At 31.8% G+C, this 20,166-nt stretch overlaps 3 protein-coding genes across 3 annotated transcripts; all 3 read right to left on the reverse strand.

Annotated features, from left to right (window-relative positions):
• Positions 1–510: 510 nt before the first annotated feature.
• On the reverse strand, positions 511–4,819 carry LOC123688721 (alpha-1,3-mannosyl-glycoprotein 2-beta-N-acetylglucosaminyltransferase). The gene is made up of 7 exons (XM_045627361.1): positions 4,225–4,819; positions 3,966–4,167; positions 3,659–3,887; positions 3,254–3,358; positions 2,300–2,390; positions 2,070–2,240; positions 511–1,778 (listed from the first exon to the last, which is right to left on the reverse strand). Exons 1-7 carry the CDS (start codon positions 4,585–4,587, stop codon positions 1,665–1,667), a joined length of 1,275 nt encoding a protein of 424 aa, XP_045483317.1. The 5' UTR covers positions 4,588–4,819; the 3' UTR covers positions 511–1,664.
• Positions 4,820–5,598: 779 nt separating this feature from the next.
• Positions 5,599–13,549, reverse strand: LOC123681586 (ATP-dependent zinc metalloprotease YME1L). Its single transcript, XM_045619782.1, has 9 exons — positions 13,381–13,549; positions 12,540–13,300; positions 12,252–12,436; positions 12,052–12,180; positions 10,486–10,715; positions 8,706–8,866; positions 7,891–8,240; positions 7,672–7,817; positions 5,599–6,056 (listed from the first exon to the last, which is right to left on the reverse strand). Exons 1-9 carry the CDS (start codon positions 13,405–13,407, stop codon positions 5,877–5,879), a joined length of 2,169 nt encoding a protein of 722 aa, XP_045475738.1. The 5' UTR covers positions 13,408–13,549; the 3' UTR covers positions 5,599–5,876.
• A 1,967-nt stretch (positions 13,550–15,516) lies between these two features.
• Positions 15,517–19,114, reverse strand: LOC123681599. Its single transcript, XM_045619792.1, has 2 exons — positions 18,788–19,114; positions 15,517–16,322 (listed from the first exon to the last, which is right to left on the reverse strand). Exons 1-2 carry the CDS (start codon positions 18,972–18,974, stop codon positions 15,640–15,642), a joined length of 870 nt encoding a protein of 289 aa, XP_045475748.1. The 5' UTR covers positions 18,975–19,114; the 3' UTR covers positions 15,517–15,639.
• Between the last annotated feature and the right edge of the window lie 1,052 nt (positions 19,115–20,166).

The raw sequence follows: 20,166 nt of genomic DNA on the forward strand, positions 1-20,166 counted from the left end.
TTATAGTTTTTCCAATAATAACCCCTCATCTTTCAAAGAAAATTTTTACTATTTTGGAATGTTTAGAGTTCAAAAGACATGGAGAAAAGTTGAAGGTGTAGAAATTTTGAGGTCTTTGAACTCGACACGTATTGTTACGCTTAGAACTAGTATGGAGAGGCATAATAACCGTAAATAGTATTTGAGTATATAAAGAAAAAAAATTGAAATATTCCCATTGAATATAATCAATCAGATGCCAGCTATTTTTGGTGTGAAAACTCGAGTGACATTAATTATATTATTATGTACTATACCAATCTAGAAAATAAAAGTATGTTAGCGCTAAAAACTAATAATCTCTGATTAAAGTGGCCTATGTGAGTGAGATACATATTGATTGACAACAATGACATGTTTAAATGGTAAATGAAAAAAGTGTTTCTTTTGACCCCAAGAATCTTCGGTTAAAATATATGTACAAGTCAAAGACTCACCCTGTATAGATGGAATTATTGAAATTAGACAAAGTATCACCCATAATTTATTCACATGAAGCACCATCAAGATGCAATCCAAATATTTAAACAAATTAAAAATAATTTATGCTTATCACAATTTATATCAACAAATGCACACATATACACATTTTTGATGAAATATATTACAAATAAATTAATCTCAATTCTATTTTTACAAGCAAAGAGAAAATTCACAAAACTTTTGTGAAGAAAACACACTTTTTTTCATAAAATGAAATTGTAGAAACTAAATGTGAATTAAAATAAGTATTTATTGCATTCACTTAGAGGGAACAATTTGATTATGTTATCTACATCATTTGAGAATACTCTGCAAACTTATGTTTCCTTCACAAATAACAAAAAAAATATATGAGAGAGCAGTATAATGTAAAACATTCACTATTGCCATTTCATGTATTATTGGAAATGATATTTTCGCTTGTATAGATTATGAACAATGTCATTTGAAAGTAGGTATAAAAATTACCATGTCATTGAAAATAGGAATAAAAGTAATTAATATTCAAAAAGAAACTTGCAAATATGAGTTCAAATAAATGAAATAACATTTGCTCTCAATAGGTATTAAATAAATAATTGTAAAAGTCTTAACTTTCATTTTCAGAATACACTAAGGATATAAAATTAAATTTTCTTATAATTGCTTTGGCATATATTATATCTATATTAATTTATTTATCAACAAATCTCAAGAACTCATCCTTATACAATTAAAAAGTTATTTGAATTCAATGAAATTTCAAATAATCCAACCAATGGGAGAAATTGATTATTTACATCTCACAGATAGTTTAATAACTGATTTGAAATGTCATATATAGTATAAGGCTTAGAAAATACTAACCTGGAGATGTATATATAAATTCTTTTCTCCCATAGTCAGTAAGAAAAGGGAGCATTCAACAATGGTCTAGTGGAATAATTAATTTTAACCATTGCAATTATCTATTGAATTGGTACCGATCCACTAGCTTGATAAATTCTCCTCAACAGAAAATAAATCTTGTTATGATATACTGGAATACAATAGTATTTATTCTCAAAATCTGAAATTGCAGAGGTACCACAAGTGTAATTATCAATATATCTGCTGAAAAAATCAAATTAAAAAAATAATAACAGAGACAGATAGACTTGAGGTTAGCTCCAGCTAGGATCATAACCTTTCCAATTTAAATTAGGTGCCAAATGAACCATGGTACCCTTATAGTGGAAAGTTACAATACCTTTATAAGCAGTGCGGGGTACTCCACTCTGTAAAATAATGAAAGTAAAAAAAATAATCATCACTTACTAATAAAAGGAGAATTCTGATTTCATTTAGTGATAAATTATAAATATGAGGGTCAGCAATATTGGGTAACTCTATGCTAAAACCTTTTATGCAAATGATAAGTGAATGTTTAGATTGGTTTATTCGTGGTAGGACTTTTCTTTGACGGCATTACAATAAATTTGGATAAATAATACATATTATGTTTCTGATTTTTTTTTTGAGATTTAGTATATTAAAATCAAAAGATGAATCTTCAGTAAAAAACTCACCTTAAAATCATCCATTAATCCTAACATTTTTGACCTACGTTTAAATTCCTCTTTTGTCCTATAAATTACTCTCACAGGGCCTTCAGATAATATTTTCCCCTCTCTCAAATCTTCATAAGTAACTATTGCACTTTGGTATACGGCATTTATAAAATCTTCATCATAATTATCCTAAAAATATAATTGATTATTGCTAGCTGAGAGTTAGATTTCAAGAGAAAACAACTTACTTTCAACAAATAGGTAAGATTCATTTTAGTAAAAGGCACAAAGTCCTCATTCAGTTTTATATATTTCAAGTGTTTTTCATAGAAGAGACCACTAAAAATAACATCTTTAATTAATCATTATATCGAAAAAATTTCCATGAAGATATAATTGACAAAATTTCATTTATATTAAGAAATGTTTTTTTTTTGACAGATATACTTCTGGAGTTAAGAATTTCAAAGAAAAATAATTTGTTAAACCAAAATGAAGAAAATGAAAAAAAATACTAAATTATTACTAATCACTAAATTATTTCTTAAATCAGTTACAATTTTCCGTAAGATAGGAAATAATACCTCAGTAAACCATTTTCTGTACCTGATATGTTTTAGAATAGTTATTTATAATACAAGTGCAGAAGGCATTGGTATTCTTCCACGAGTTCAAAATTCAAAAACGAGCCACGAAGTGGCGAGTTTTGGAATGAACGAGTGGTAGAATGAGCCTTCTGTACGAGTATTATACATTATTTTCTCTAATTCATTGCATTTTCATTGAAATTAATGAAATATTTCCATAAATATAATTTAGTGATTTTTGCATTGAAAAATGTTGGTTGGCGGAACTGATTTCTTTAAGGCAAATTGTTGAATTGACACATAAAGCCGTGGCGGAAAGTTCGGAGTACCAACATAGAATAATAAAAGATAACCATGAAAACTGTGCGTTTCTGATATATTCTCGCACGATTTTGTTCTACAAGATGTGGAAGAATGAACGGAATAACCACAGAATTGGAGAAACATATTTTCTGATTCAGGACACTGTGATTGCATTCACTTTTACTGGGGCACCATTAGTTAAAACTTGAAATGCAAATTTGGAATGGAATTTGAATTACACAGTGGTTGGTAATAATTTAAAGATAAGTTGATAAAATAATCACAATGAACAAATAAGAGAAGACATCATACTTTGAAATTCCTATTTTACCAAATGTCCTTGTCCTTGAAATTTCTGGTCTTATACAAGCTCTTCCTTTCCTTTGTGCTGGGTCTCTTATCCAATCGTCCCAATACCTGATACCATAATATAGGGAATTTATTATGTGTATTATTATTATGAATATTAATATTAGTTCATATAAGTTATAAATTCATTACTAGAAAACTCTCTGCTATTATTAAAAGTGTGTTATTGTAATATACATTCATACTACAATATTTAAATTGAAACCAGTGTTGAATCCAGAGGGTGGATGGGGGTATAACCCCCCAGAATATGACTGAAGCCCCCCCAAGAAAAAGGCTATTTCTCAAAATCAAAATGACTTTTTGACTATCCCCCCTAGAAGTTGAAATAAAATCAACTTCACTTACGCTCTTGGCCATTTAGAATAAAGTTCCAACCACAAACTTTTTGTCAACATCCAACCAAGACCAGGAAAAAAATCTGTTCTATATAAAAGGTCTTTTCTCTTCAAGTTCACTAAATTCTCTTTTCCATTGTCATTCCAAGCAGAAATACACCACAAAGATGGGTCCTTCTTCAGTATAGGATATGTTCCCAAGAAATATTCATAAAAATCTGGAGCTACTTCAAGATCATCTAAAATTTAAAATTTCACTTATCAATATAGATATTTGGTCACAGAATATTTACTGGTCAATTATGTGAAACAATTACCTTCTACAATAATTATACTGCTATAATTATAATTGAAGAACATTTGGTTCAACGCCCATCCATAATGCCGAGCTATTTTGAAATACCCTTTGAATTTTTTTTCTTTTGGAGGAACCTGAATATCACTCTGATCTGGTTGTTGGATTAAAGTCACTTGTTCATATTTTCTAATAATATTGGTAGTTTCTTGGTGGTTGCAGTCCTTGCAAATATCATATATAAAATATTAAATTCTAATGAATTATAAACTTCTACTCACTTGGCTAACAATAATTGGAAATTTGTCTGGATTTGGCCTATATAAGATAAGCTTGTCCAAACATTTTGTGATGCTTATTCTATTACATGCAAACACTAATATAGGAATTTTCCACTCTACATCAATGACATTCGTATCTACTCCTTTTTTTTTGTGCAATAAAAATTTGTGAGCATTACGTATCATATCATTATTCATGTGAAACTGCTCAGAAAGACCCGCTTCCAAGTGGTTTAGATTTTTTTCAACTTCATCATTCTTATCATTTGTACTCATTTGAATAGTTGAAAAGGAATAATATAGAAGTGATGCCCATATAACTAAACATAATGCCAATATTATATTTGTCCTTTTCAACCTCATTATTCTAAAACAATGAATGAATCCTAAAATTTTTTACAAATTTTAACCGTTAATGTCGTTTAACATTTGCTGTTACAGTTTTTGGCAAAAATATATTTATTAACATATTTGTAATTCAAAAGAATCAATCTGACCATTTCAGTAATTCCTTTTAAAATTTCATTTTCTTCTAATAAATAACAATCCGACTTGACGTGTCAAGTGGAAATTTTCAGGTTATGTCACAATTTTGTCAAAATCATAGACCTAAAAACAAATATGGTGCATAGACCTAATAAATAAATATAAATTTGATATTAGGTCTATGGTCAAAATATAATCTAATCTAACTTGTTTTAATATGTCGTTCGAGTTCGAGAAAAATTTTACCCAGCACTGAATACAACTCATTAGTATTCCTCAAATCAACTCAATACCACTCAGACAGAAAACATATGTTCAGTTGTAACTCATTAAAATCAAATTTTTGTAAGCAAATCGCAACTACTATGCTGTAGTTCGGTCCATAGTTGATAAGAACATTTCGGTAAACTTGCAACCGAATAGCTATTTTTCTGATGAAACTTACATCTATTTTTGTGAGTCATAGTCTGGAACTATTGAGGGGAGAATTTAATGATAAAAAATATCATATTATTTCATAATTTACTCAACTCAACAGAAAAATCATTATAATATGATCAATCATTTTTCTATTTTATTTTTAACTAATGATTTCATAGTGCAGAGATAATAATAAATGCTTTTTGTACTAATTTTCATATGAATAGCTTTGATTTTTGGAACTAACAATTCAAAATGAAAATTTTATGAGGGATTAATTTATCTTCAAACGTAAATTTCATAAAGAATTTCACCATAAAAAAAAAACAGCTTTGAGTCATATTTATTAATATCGATATTCAAGGCAAATATATACAAATACATTTCGCCTGTCAAAATATTCGTAAATGAAATATAAATGATTTTATTTTGAAATACAGTTATGGCCGGCAAAATGAAAAAAATAAATAAATATTTTCAAGTTTTTCTGAAACTTGAAGATCCTTTATTACTATAATCAAATTATTTATTTCAAATTGAATCTTATTGTAGTGCACAGTTATAATAATATTTCATTTTCAGTTATAATAATTTTCAGAAAACTTCCAAGTTTATTCGTTTCAAAAAGGCAAATTAGCCTTCTACAAAATTTCTTTTTACAGTTTTATAACTCCAAAGGAAATAATAGGTTTATATAACGATTTTATAGACAGATTTTTCTCTCATAAATCAATTTGATATCACCATTATGCTTTCTCAATGTTAGGTATTTTGTCTGTCACAATAGCTTTTATATCATCGGCATCTAATGTTTCATATTTCATCAACGCTTCAGATAAAGCTTTATGCTCTTTAGCATGTGTTCGAAGAATGTTTTTAGCTCTTTCATAACTTTCTGAAAGCAACCTCCTGATTTCATTATCCACCTAGAAAAACAAAGGTTGAGTCAAGGCTATACGAAACGTTTCAAGATCATCAGAGACAGACAGATAAACAAGTTTAATAAAGAATAAATGTTATTTATATTATATACGACAAAATCTTATTTGAATCATTAAAAAAATTAGTTCATAAAATCGATAAACTTGATCTTACATGAAAAATCTCAACACCCAACAAAACTTTTTGATTGAGGTGATTATAAAAATTGATTAATTACAGTGATTAAATTAAGTTTATTTTTATGTGCCACAGATTCAAACTAGTGAAACTAGTGAAGGATTTGAACGGTTAAAAGATTTTCAGTTTGCCTACAGTTGATTTTGAGCTGAATTTGTTATATGAGTTGAAGCCTTGGTACCAGTACACCTGTACTGATTTAAGGTCAGAAAAATAAAGAAAAGATAAAGAACTGTTACACATAATATACAGTTATAAACATTTTTAGTAGTGTTGGGCTTAATCGGATGTTTTCGATAACCGGATGTTTATTCGAATAAAAATCCTCGTATGCAATATGACCTTCAACGCGTTGAAAATGTTTAAATATCGTCGGCAATAGCCAAAGATTCCCGAATACGTTGCGCTAAGTAATAAACTACACATTTTATCACTTGGTAGACATTTGGATCATTCAGTCACCGGGAACAATTCATTACTCAGCTGAATATCCGTCTTTGGGAAATCACTCTGATGCCTGAGATTTATGTCATTCATGAAATATTTAAATTTTTTATTCCTTCACACCAATAATTAGGGAATACTTGAGTTTCTATTCCTAATTTATTTGAAACTGGAGTTGAAGTTTCATAAATTGTAAATAATACGCATTTGGCATGTCAGAGTGATCTCAACAAAATAATACATTTTCTGAATTGAAAGCAGAGAAGTACGAAGCCATTAATGAATTATTAGAAACCCTTATTCCTATAAAATAAAAGGGGATATGCTCTCATACATTTCAGTCCCTTTCAGTTGGAATGTTCCAACGAGTAAAAGTAATTTCATCTTGGAACGATTAATTATTTTCGAAAAGAAAAAAGCTTCCTGGAGCCAAAAAGTCATTTGTGGCTGTGAGTCTATTTTGTGAAAAAAATTTCAATTATTTTGGGCGAACAACTAATCTTCATTTTTCCGTTTCAGTTTCTACCATTCAACGCCGATAAATTCAAATATACTACACCTCAGTTTTCAGTAAGGTGCTGCGAAATTCTGTTATTCTTTATTCCTAAATCCTAATTCTTTCTTATCCCATTCGATTCTTATCATCAACACGATTAAATTTACGAGCACGAGAATAGTAAATTAAATAATCGGAAACGTCCACGAGGATTCCTCGTCGAGTACGAGTAGATATGAATAACGAAATCAAACGAAGACTTTCGAGATGCGAGTCTCCGCATCAAAGATTGAGTGCCGAGTATTTAGCGATGCGAACATTTCGATGCTCGGATGTTACCGAGCATTTTGAAAATCGGTTAACCGAGTATTTCTATCCGAAGATGCCCATCACTAATTTTTAGGCCATTTCTCATATTATTGATTTAACTGTTGAAAACATTGAAAGCACCAATTGAATAAATTGAAAACCATTATACTTACTAATTCGTTAGTAGCAGGTCCAATTGTTTCTGCATCAAAAGATTTTCTTTCAGGTAATGTTCTTGGACCAACTTTCTCCGACATACCCCATTCTTTAACCATATGGGTAGCTATGGAAGTAGCCTTTTGAAGATCCGAGCTAGCACCTTGGAACAATGAGAAACTCTAATTTTCTTCTTCTAGGATATTTGAAGAAAACTTGAACAGGAACCTACTCACCTGAAGTTATTTTCTCTGGTCCAAAAATCAACTCTTCTGCAGCTCTTCCTCCCATCATAGTGTCCATCATAGCCAGAAGCTGAGATTTTGTGGTATGATATCGTTCTTTCTCTGGAATATAAGCTGTGTGTCCTAAGCTAGGGCCTCTAGGAATTATTGTTACTTTGTGGGGAGGATGACTTTCTTTGGTGAAATAAGCTACAATAGCATGTCCACCTTCATGGTAAGCTGTGATGATATTGTCTTCTGGATCAAGTATTCTTGATTTTCTCTCAGGCCCCATCAGGACCTTATCTCGTGCAGATTCTAAGTACTTCATATTAACTGATTCAGCGCCATCTACAGCAGCCCTATGTATCAATATTATTAGCAAGTATGGCATTGATAGGTTCAGTTAGCTAAACACTAGTTCTACTAGTTTAAATGGGCTACTTAACATAGATCAGACTTTTAAGAACATTACACATTATTCAATAAAAAAATTATGATTCACCACTATAATATAATGTTTTTTTTTTTTTTTTGCTTTCCGTTCAAATGTTAAATTAAGGTATTAAAATTAAGAGGAAAATTCAAACTCTAATAATTTTATGATCTGATGAGAAACGAACTGGATTGGGAGAAGACGTCAATTTGAAGTAAACATATCATTGCTACTTCTTTGAGAAATATTTATGCAAATTGAAAATATTCACTATTCAACCAACACTGAATAATTTGAGAGGATTTGAAAAATATGTCAAATATCCCTTTGTAGAAGGTAAATAACATGTTGGAAACATGAATAAAATACCATAGAATATAACATGACATACCTTAAAGCTGCCTGATTCACCATGTTTTCTAAATCTGCTCCAGTGAATCCTGTGGTACCTCTTGCTAACAGATCTACATCTATATCTTTCGACAGAATTTTACTAAGATATAAGCTCAATATTTCTTTCCTTCCTATAAAATCGGGAGTAGGAACAGTGACCTAAAATCAAAAGAATTTCCTGAATTCACAATGCACTACTTGAATATGAATGAGATTCAAGAAGCTTAAAATAATAATCTTCTCTGTCTTTGGATTGTTTCGCTAGACAGTAGATTCTTTCACATTTTGAATGAATGTAAAATCTGAAGAAGTTATTGTGTAGCCAAATAGTGGAAATAGAATAACTGCCATTTAATTTCGATTAAAATAATAAGATCTGATTAAATTTAGGTTTGGTATAAATTTCGGGTTTTACTGACAAAAAATTATAACATGCTCATTCTAAATATGTACTCATTCATATCAGGAATAGTACCCACTTCAAGAAAAAAATTATCTCTTCAAGGAAACATGCCTTCGGCAAATGTTATTATTTGTACCAATAAATGATGATGAATTTTGTTGCAATGTGTTAGTTTGACACATTAATTAAATAAAGATAACATATATTGACTTTTGAGAAATTTCACTGTAATCCAAAAAAAAGGGTTCTTGATTTTCTGCTGATTTATGGATCCTAGTCTAAAGCTAGTAGAATCAATGCGGTATAATAAGTGATTTTTGTACCAAATTTAATATGAATTTTGGAGAAAAACTTTGGATGGAAACTGGTTCTATTTTGATTCTATTTTTTTCCAACATGTAAACTGTTAAAATGTCAGGGGGAGAGGTTATTTTTTCCTCGAACAATTCCAAAGACTCAATATTGAAAATTGACAGACTTGAAAATACCAAATGAATTCCAACTATTCAGATTGGATTATGTGTATGGTTCGTATATCACCTTGGTTACTATAGTTAGTAAGAAGTATATGAGCCGCTTATTTTGAAAGTGGCCTAACTCCATTTATCTTCAAATCGAGATATTGAAAGTTTTGCGTTTCAAACTACACGGCTCAGTCATTCAATTAATTCGGAAAACTTATGTGTAAAAAATGTATCGTATTTTCTCTGAATATAAGCAATCTGAAGTGCGTCACCGATAAATAACATGAAGTTGTACATGTAAACAAGGTAACCGGCAGAAAATTGAAAAACGGAGTTAGGTCACTTTCAAAATAAACGGCTCATATATCAAATTCCTCAAAAAACAGTGACTATTTCCTATTTTCTCAAACTTCTGTGAGTTATCTGTCACCAGAGCAAACGTACTTTTATTCTAGAGAGGTTCGGTAACCACGCTCACTCGTCTTGGCCCTTGTCATTTTAATTTTCAGATTATTGTTTTTGAACATTTTACATGATTTCTGACACTCAAAGACTTTATTATTTTTAATTATGAAACAAATGCCCTTTAGAGCAATTAAGAACTTTTACTTATTTAGAAATTACAAAAGATTAACCATTTATAACCTCCAAAATTCTGCCAGAGAAAAATGTTTTCAAGGAGTCCATATATGCGAAGCAGGTTTCCTGAAATATTGAAAACCTCTAGTAACTGCTTCGAAATTCTTGGCAATATACGGACCATACCCCTTATAATGCAAATTTCCAATTGGAGTATTTCTGTGAAATGAATGCATTTGAGATCCCTACTAAATTTGATGTTATTCGCATTGATAGGCTATTTAAACAATGAATTGAAATCATCAAAGCTTATATAATGATGATATATTTACTTCTACATCAAATCTTCCAGGACGTAGAAGTGCTTGGTCCAAGTCATCTCGACGATTGGTTGCACCTAACACTATCACCCCTTCATTCTGATGGAAGCCATCCATTTCACTCAGAAGTTGATTGATAGTTTGATTTGCATAAGGATGTAATACACTATTTGTACGTTTTGCACCAACAGAATCAATTTCATCGATAAATACCACACAAGGTGCTCTTTCCTTTGCAGATTCTGCAATACCATATAAAATAACACATCATTGAATTGATCTTTTGATATATTTCAAAGAACTAAACATTATTAATGCTTTTTTGTAATATAATGTGTAAAGAATAAAAATAAATATTTCAGAAAAGCATTGATTTGACCTCAAGAGCTTTTGAGCGCTCGTTCGTTAATGTGCAACATCAGAAGTGTATATGTGAGATTTATTTTTAAGTCATTACTGTTGGTTAGTTTATCTAGTTGAGATGCTCTGATTCATGATTCGGTATCAATACTCGAGTGATTATCAGATTATTATTTTACATATACAAATTAATTTCCAACATAGTGCTGTTCTCACAGAAATATCAATTTTTTTTTGGATATTACTCTTGTATTTTCTCTGGTTTTGCTAACCCAATCAACATGAACTTTTGCATGAAGCTTTAAATTGTTATTTTACATCAACTTACAAAATCTGAATTCCATCAGGTCTATTGAGTTTACGGTTGACCTCCAATAACGACATCAGTGCATTGTTTTCCAAAATACAGACACATGACAAAATTATATTGCTTGGGAACAAGCGCTCAAAAAATACGAATTCTTAACTTATTAGTTCTAGATTTCTCAGCAATGGTCTATTCAGTTTTTCACTTGATATTTTGCCTATGACTGCTGTAAAGGTCTTCACCCTTGAATCGACCTATGTATAGAATTCAGGTCATAGATGTAACTCAGTGCTAGAATGCTCAATCAAGTTACAATCTTTGCATATTATCAAATCCCCCTACCCAATTTCAATGTGTGTCTTTCCCAACTCCCCTAAGCCTCTGTGGACCTTCAGACCTCTTAGAAGCTTAGAGTTTGTGCAAGTTAGGAAAACCGGTTGGGTTCTGTGTAGGTTTGGTTACTGTGTCCCATCGCCACTTCAGGCACAGCACCCTTCATTTTTTACCCAATAGCGAATGGTTGGAAGGTCTCCTGTAACTAGAAAATTTCTTTCCTGACCCGGGGCTCAAAGTCCAGACCTTCAGCATAGGAGTAAATGGACCAACAGCCTGTACAGTTGTTACTTAATTTGAATTAAGTCACAACCTACAATTATTCTAGAATGACTTCCTGAGTAGAATCTGAATTGTCAGGTGGGAAACCAATCAGACTTTAAAATAAATTAATACAACTATGATGGCACATAAAGTTTAGACCATTGCTGACAGTCAGGCCAAAACAGAAATGGAAATTTTTATGATTTTATGGTTCATTGTCTATGCCTAATAAATACATATGGATTAATTGTGTACAAATATGCACAATTTGACAAATCAACTTTTTTCTTTAAATATAAAATTTAAGAACTCACTGAATAAATCTCGAACTCTACGCGCTCCTTGTCCTACTAACACTTCATCAAACTCTGGTCCAGCAGCATGGAAAAATGGCACCCCAGCTTCTCCAGCAACTGCTCTTGCTAAAAGTGTCTTTCCAGTTCCTAAGACAATTTGACATTCCTTAATTTATAACACTAGAGTTTAGGATTATTTAATTGGAATATTTACTAACCTGGTGGGCCTACTAATAAAACTCCCTTAGGTAATTTAGCACCAAGATTTGAAAACTTATCTGGATTTTTAAGGAACTCTACAACATCTTTCAATTCTTTCTTGGCTTCATCTGCTCCTTTTACATCACTAAATTTAACATGTATTTCTTCAGGATCCACTTCCAATTGATTGCCTAATTGTATCCTATCAAATATATAATAAGTAGACAATATCATTACACACTAATATAGCAAAAAAAATTAGAACTGTTGATAAAAACAAACAAGGATTTATTGAAACTATATACCTGAATGAAGAGCCACTGGCACTTGCCATTAAACTAATGATGATAGCAAAGAATATTGCCACAGTTAAAACCTGTTGTACTACTTTAAAATATTTAGCAGCTTTTCCAGACTTTGGATTATTTCCAAGTAAATATCCTTCTGCAAAGGCTATTTTGAGTCTTTCCTTCTCACCATCTGTTATATTTTGTGCTTCATTAGTTAAAATGTGTTTTAATCGTTCATTATTTGAAGTAATATCTTTGGGAGGTTTTGATGAATCAACCTGTGTAGAATGTTGCATTCCAAATACAACTTTTAATCTTCTTAAAAGTGATGGATTCCTTACTAATTCTGCTTCTACAGTTCTGTCTGTCTTGAATCCCCTAATTTGCATATCAAATTTTTTTACATAACAATCTATACTTGAAGGACTGCTCAAAATAGAAATATTATTTAGCTTCTTAATCTCTTTAGATTTATCATTGAATAACAATGAAGGCAGATCATCTATAAGCTCTTTCTCACAGATACCACGTTTGTTTTCTAAAAAGCTATCGAAAGATATATAAGAAACTCTAAATTTATGTAAAATATGATTCTCAGTGAGAGCTTTGATGTTGAAGTATTTTGCAAATGAAAAGTCAGCTTTTTTCAAAGTTTCCATAAAGCTATCCAAGCAGATAAACGTTACATCTTCTTTCTTATTTGTTGACTTTTTCTTCAGATATGCATTCTGTCGTGAATTTATTTTAGAGGAAAATTGGGAAAGAGTAAGTATTGCCTGAAATTGTGTAAATATATTATTCAAAAGCATTAATCTTCTGAATACATCTCAGACTTTTGTCTTGATGGAATACTTACTTGATTCTGATTTTGGAGGGAAAACATATTTATTATATTTTACATGGGATGGAGTTGATGAAAATATGATTGACTATTAATTTATAACAAAAAATAGAAATAAATTTTTATGACAATTTCAGATGTTTGTTCAGTTTTATTTTTTGACAGTGCGAGCGGATTGTGGAATCAAAATATACAGGTTCCTGCAGGGATAGTATAAATTCTAGTCCATAGATTTATTCTGTGACTAGTCGTTTTTGAGCGTCGGATGCCGAATTGAGTCACAATTTTAATATTTAATAAATTGGTTACGAGTAAAATGCCTAGGAACCCTGGTGTGCACTGATTGGATTTTGTTTTGAACTTTTTGAAATAAACCACTTGTTGTGTTGGCTAGAACTTACCAGAGAACTGTAAGGTAGCGCTCTTCGGAATTGATCGAATTCCCGCTATAATTTCCTTTTCCAGTTCTTGTTATTTTAGTTTAATTATATTTGGTCCAGTTCTAAGCAATAGTTTTAAATAGTGTATAAAAATACTTTTCGCTAAATGGAATCATTTTGTATTTAGTTAATGCCAAACACCCTGTGTGGTCAGTACGCCATTTGAAACTCTAGTAATCTCTCAAAATGAAGTAGGTATAAATCTCACGTTTTATCCAAAAGTTTTATAGGTATAAGCCTTATACCTATTCTTATATCTACTTATTCTAGTGCCCTTTTTCAAGCTTGTAACAGGCTTGAAAAAGGGCACTGCCCGAAACGTTGCCTATCAAATGACAGTTTAAATCTTTAAACAATAAATATATTCTGAAACAACCCTGAAATCAAATTTCACCATACAATAAAAAGTGAACAGGGTAAATAATTAAATCAATAAAATATATTTAGTGTTCTGTGGGTGACACTAAACTTCCATCTTTTTTGTATTTGGGATCGAGCACAAGTATTTACTTTCCTTTCCTTCTATCTAAAGGCAAATCAACTACAGTGACTGTATATACTACAGTGACGACAACTTCGGCCATCCGCCATTAAATGTCGGCGGGAAATGATAGATTCAAACGTTAACCGGTGTTTCAAGATTCAGATGGTCGACTGCGCATGCGTGAATGTTGGTCGTCCGCTCGTTTCTTTTGATGAAATCTTCACATTTTGGGAGGATTTGAACCACTCAAACCAGTCACAATCACAAGTCAAACAAGAATGCTCCAAAGCATGTGAAACAGGCCGGCACTGAAATGTAAATAGTGAAAATCAGAGATCTCTGGTGAAAGTTCGACATTAAATGGCGGACAGAGCTCCAATCAAAACGCTGACGAGCCTTGTCGCCAGTGTAGTATATGCAGTCACTGTAAAATCAACATAAGCGCTACGCCACCTGGTGACAATCAGAGTAACTGAAAATCTTGACAGTTCTTGCATTCTGCTTTGTGTTTGTGTGATATTCTACAAATATTTATATTTTTGAATCATTTTTGGTTATGAATCCTTCAAATCGCTATTGTTCAGTTCCTCAGTGTTCTTCTTGGGGAAAAAAGTTCAAATATCCATGCTTTTCCTCAAACTGGTAATAAATATCGATATCGTGTTTGGGAAATCGGGGAATAAAGTGCTGATGGATCGACAAAAAGCTTGGCAACTGAAACTCAAAATTGGTAAACCAGTGACAAGAAATATGAAAGTATGTTCCCTGCATATTTTAGACTCGTTTCACACTTATACGGTTCGATTCGGTTAGGTGCGTTTTCGGTAACGCCTAAAACGAATGAAAACTTTTCACTCGGTTAAGTTAAGTAGTCACTCACTTTTCCCACAATGCTCACTATGGAGAAAAGACAAATTGCTGCCATGTTATTTCTCTATAGAAGAATCAAAAAACGAAAGAGGAATAATCGACTTCACTGGGTACACCCCATCCTCACCAAACGGGTGGAATTTTGTGCATTTTATACCCTTTTTCCGAAATTAAGGGAGAACGAAGACAAATTTTCAAATTACTTCAGGATGTCTACGACATCATTTGATGAATTACATTTGAAGTTGAAGGACTGTATTCAACGCCAAGATACATTTATGCGCGAATTTATTCAACCAGGTTCAGATGTTAGCCATCACTTTGAGGTAAGTCAATAAGATCAATTATTAGAATGTACAATTAAACAGAAATACATTTATTTTGAAATAAAATAATATTTTGAAATGACAAATAAATAAATAACGAAATTAAATATTTTAAATATACATAATATATTTGGTTACATATTTCAATTTAAATTTAAAAAAAATCTGAACTATCATCGGAACCCGAATAGGAGCTGCAGCTAGGGTTTGGGCTTGAAAGATAGTGGGCAGTTTTCTCATGGTATTGTCCAGCGGATATTTGCGGTTCAGTTTGTAGCTGGTAAACTGAACCACTACACAAAGGTGGATGTCGGTTGTGGACCAGTTGTGTCTGCTGCTGACACTTCCGCTCCCTGATGTTCCTAACGATTTTCAATACCTCCATTTGAAAATCAATTGTGTCAAATTCATTAAAATCTTCAAGAGAAGGGAGTAATCCTTTGAAAAATAAGAGGTGGCGATTTACTGGTTCTCTTAAGGCTGAAATCATTTCTAATTCAACAGGATCCATTTTTCGTTTCTTGGTAACAGGTTTTTTGAAAGATGATTCAGGTTTTTCAGCCGCTCCATCGCTCGATGTACTTGGAACTTGTTCCACAGGGTCCTCTCCTGTTTCAACCATGGAATCCTCATCACCACAATCGTCAATATTTTGTGACAAAGTGTCTTCTGTATTACTTTCTTGGAATATTTTGTCGAGGAATTGCAAGTGAGATGAATGAACGTAGGCTTTTACTTTTACCACCCCAGATCCCGATTTCTTAGCAGCCTTAGTTTTTCCTAATGATTTTCGGTACGAGTCTCTCACTTGCGTCCACTTTTTTAGAACATGCTTACCTACAAATAAGTATTGAAGTAACTAACTAATCGAAAAAAAATATAATTTCACTATTCAATGTTCGATGTGACATTTTTAATTCTATTTATTACTAATTAATACTAATATTGTATTCATTGATTAATTTATGTTGTGTCGAAAAAAATAAAGGCATAAAAACGTTGATTTAAAAATAAAAATTAGAAATGTAAAAATTCATATACAATAGGTACAGCTATTTAATACAAACCAACATATGATATATACAATATATAAAATATAAGTATTATATGTATTCCTCATTTATTTTTTTATTGCAGGACTTGAAAGATACCCAGGAAATCCCCCAGGAGAAATGAGAAGAAATCAGGCAACAGCCTCAGCCAAAAATGTAAGAGATGTACTCAGTAATTACTTCATGACTGAGAATGGTTTAGTCACTTGGCAGTTTTCAAAAATCTAAATATGTTTAATTATGTTTTAATAAAAATATAATGATAGAAAATATAATATTGTATTCATATATTCACTATTAATAGGGATCAAAATGCCGGAAAAAACAGTTTCTTCCTAGAGCCTAGGAAAACGTGGAAAAAGTGGAGAATATTAAAATAATACATTTCCAATTCGGAAAATAAAAAGAACCGCGTTTTTGAAAAATTTAAAAATTGTACTTACACTTAAAAATTAAAATATACTATGTAAAAAAAACCATTTCAAAAAATTAATAAGGAAATCTATCTTAGTCATTTCACATTTGCCTATACGGTTATTTGAAAATAAATAATAACTAATAAGAAATAACTACAAAGTAGCTTATACTACTTTGTACCATATAGTACGGGCATAGTACTTTAGTAATTAATAATAATAATAATAATAATAATAAAATTTATTTCAAAGTATGTTTCACAACAATCTACAGATCAATCATGAGCATAAGATGAAATATCGTCATTCAAGTTTGGATCATCCATCAAAATATTCGCTTAGACAGTACAGTTCCATCTCGACCAGCAAATTCTTGACCTTCGTCTTGAATAGGCTCATAGATGAACATGTTTTCACATTATCTGGCAGTTTGTTAAAAAATCTTATACCTGCATAATTTGGATGCGTCTCTGTTATGTGTAATCTATGCTTGGGATAGCTAATGTTAACTTTTCTTGTGTTATAACTGTGAAAAGAGCCTACTTCTGGGAACAAGTTTCTATTTTTGTAAATGTACATTATTGTCTCAAGAATGTACAGCCCATATATTGTTAATATCCTATTCTTCTTGAAGATACCTTTGCAACTTTGGGTACATTTCAATCCAAACATCGCTCTCATTACCCTCTTCTGAACTCTGAACAGTTCCAACATGTTGTAGTGGCTTCCCCATACAATAATACCAAATCTCATGAGGCTTTCGAAGTTGGCAAAATACATTATTTTCATTGATTCCTCATTCATATACTTTTGAATAACTCTCATGGAGTATGCCACTGATTTAAGTTCTTTTCCCAATTTTTCAATGTGTTCTGTCCATATTAGATTTTCTTGTATAGTGATCCCTAGAAATTGTGTGGAATTTTCTGGTTTTATGTCTTGACCTGATAGCGTAATACTGTTAGGAGTCTCAATCTGTTGCTGTTTCGTTCGAAACAGGATAACATTAGTTTTGTCAGTATTCATAATCAATCCATTATTTAAAAACCATTGTTCCAACTGTTGAAATAGACTGGAAGCTTCAGCTATCAGATCAGGATAGCTAGCATTTGCAACTAATATATTTTTGTCATCTGCATAACTTGTTATCTGGCATGCGCCTCTTGATCGTACAATTCCAATCACATCGTTCACAAACACAATAAATAGCAATGGCCCCAGTATGCTACCCTGCGGTACTCCTATATTATTCTCCTTGATATCTGATTTGTTTACTTTTCCATCTTTGACAATTTTAGTTCTTTGAGTTCTCTCACTTAAGTATGATCTAATCCATTCCAAGGCATCTCCTCTGATCCCATACCTTTCCAGTTTATACAGTATATGGCGATGTTGGAGGCAGTCGAAAGCCTTTGACAGATCTAAGAACAATCCCAAAAGCAATTCGCCATCCTCAAAAGCCTGCATTATTCGATCAGTGAACTGTACTATAGCAGTTATCACAGATTTCCCTTGTATATACCCATGTTGATGACTGCTCAAGATGAATTAATGATACAAATTATAATTATTTATAAATCAAACTATTAATACCATTATTTTTCGTAAACATAGGATAAATATTATTGAGATATTAGTTTTATGGGTTTCCCATAATATAATGTTTTTATTTTTCAGAAAATTCGTTAAAAATATAGAACAATTATTTAAAATGTTACATGCCAAAAATAGCTTATACTAAAATCCAATTTAATTATAAATTTGGAAAATACTCATAAAATATTTTAAATAATCTTAATACTCGACAGAAATAAAATATGCAATACCTACGTACCGATATCATTTTTTTTAGAGTCATTAAAATGTTCGTAGCCGTCAATGATTTCCGTACAAACAGCTTTCCATGCTTCCAGCGTCTTAAATTTATCTTTATACTTTTCACTTGTTTTGTCCCACAGCACTACACGTGATTGCACTGATGAAATCAGCCGCTCAATATCAATGTCAAGTGAATCAGACATTACCAAATGTAATTAAAAAATTTAAAATGAGGAAATGAAAATAAAATAATATTTTCCCTTGCCTAAAACGTGACCGAACCGAAACTAAACCGTATGTGTGTAAACGACCAATTGCTTTTGTTAACTATGGACCCGAATGTCCCGAATGGAAACCGAACGAAACCGATTCGTGTCGAGCTCGAGGGGGCTTTCGGTTCTATCAGTTACAGGGGATTGACCACAGAATACAGATTACACCTCTGAGGATTACACCTTCCTTCCCCCACCCTAAACCCCGTTTTTAGTTCAACGCACAGCCGTCCGAGGCGCTAAAGTCGTAATAATTAAGTATATCGTCGATAGATAACTGTCGACCATAGTTTTTTCACGGATTGTCAAACATTTTTTGACAATAATGTTTACAAGCATTCAAGACACTCTGTTCTACTCTGTTATCTGTGATCAGTTATCTATTAGGTACCGAACACACACCGTTTCACTCTTTTCCGGTGGCTACCGAAAACGAATCGAATACGCACCGAACCGTATAAGCAAAGACTAGTAATCTGTGGTATAAATGTGAAACGAGTATTATCGAGGTAAGCTCGGATTATACATGAAATTTAAGGTTATATTTATGGGGATAATCGTTTACAGATTCCAGTTCTACACAAAGACAGTTTCTGAAAAGGAATCTTCCTTATGGATCTACTACCACAAAGGAAGAACCTGAATGTTCTATTAGTAGATCTGAAAGATTGAGACAAAAAAGTATCAACAAAGAAAAACTTGTTGCTGAAGAATGCTCTTGTGAAAAAATCAGTTTGTGTGAAGTTATCCACGCATTTCCAGCAACGGTTTATGACGTGGGGACTGTCGAAAGTCGGCAAGAGCGAAATTCAACTGCAGTGTTGCCAAACTTCGAAATAATCTCTAGCAAAGATTTCCTTTCATTTCAGTCAACTAAATCGTAACAAATTATTGTATAATGCCGCGAATACTAAAATTCAGTAAAAAAAATGGATGTATAGTAGAATAAATCCGCTAAGCAAGAAAAGATGATACATTAAATTGACGCGATATACGAAGCTTTATGATATTTCTGCGCTTTTCATGGCGTTACGTGTTCGTAGAATATACGAGGGTTCGTAAAAAAAAATTATATCCATCGTCGATGGAGGGAGGTTGATGTAATATTATTATCACTATGTAT

This window comes from Harmonia axyridis, chromosome 1, assembly GCF_914767665.1.
Source record: "Harmonia axyridis chromosome 1, icHarAxyr1.1, whole genome shotgun sequence".
NCBI lineage: Eukaryota > Metazoa > Arthropoda > Insecta > Coleoptera > Coccinellidae > Harmonia > Harmonia axyridis.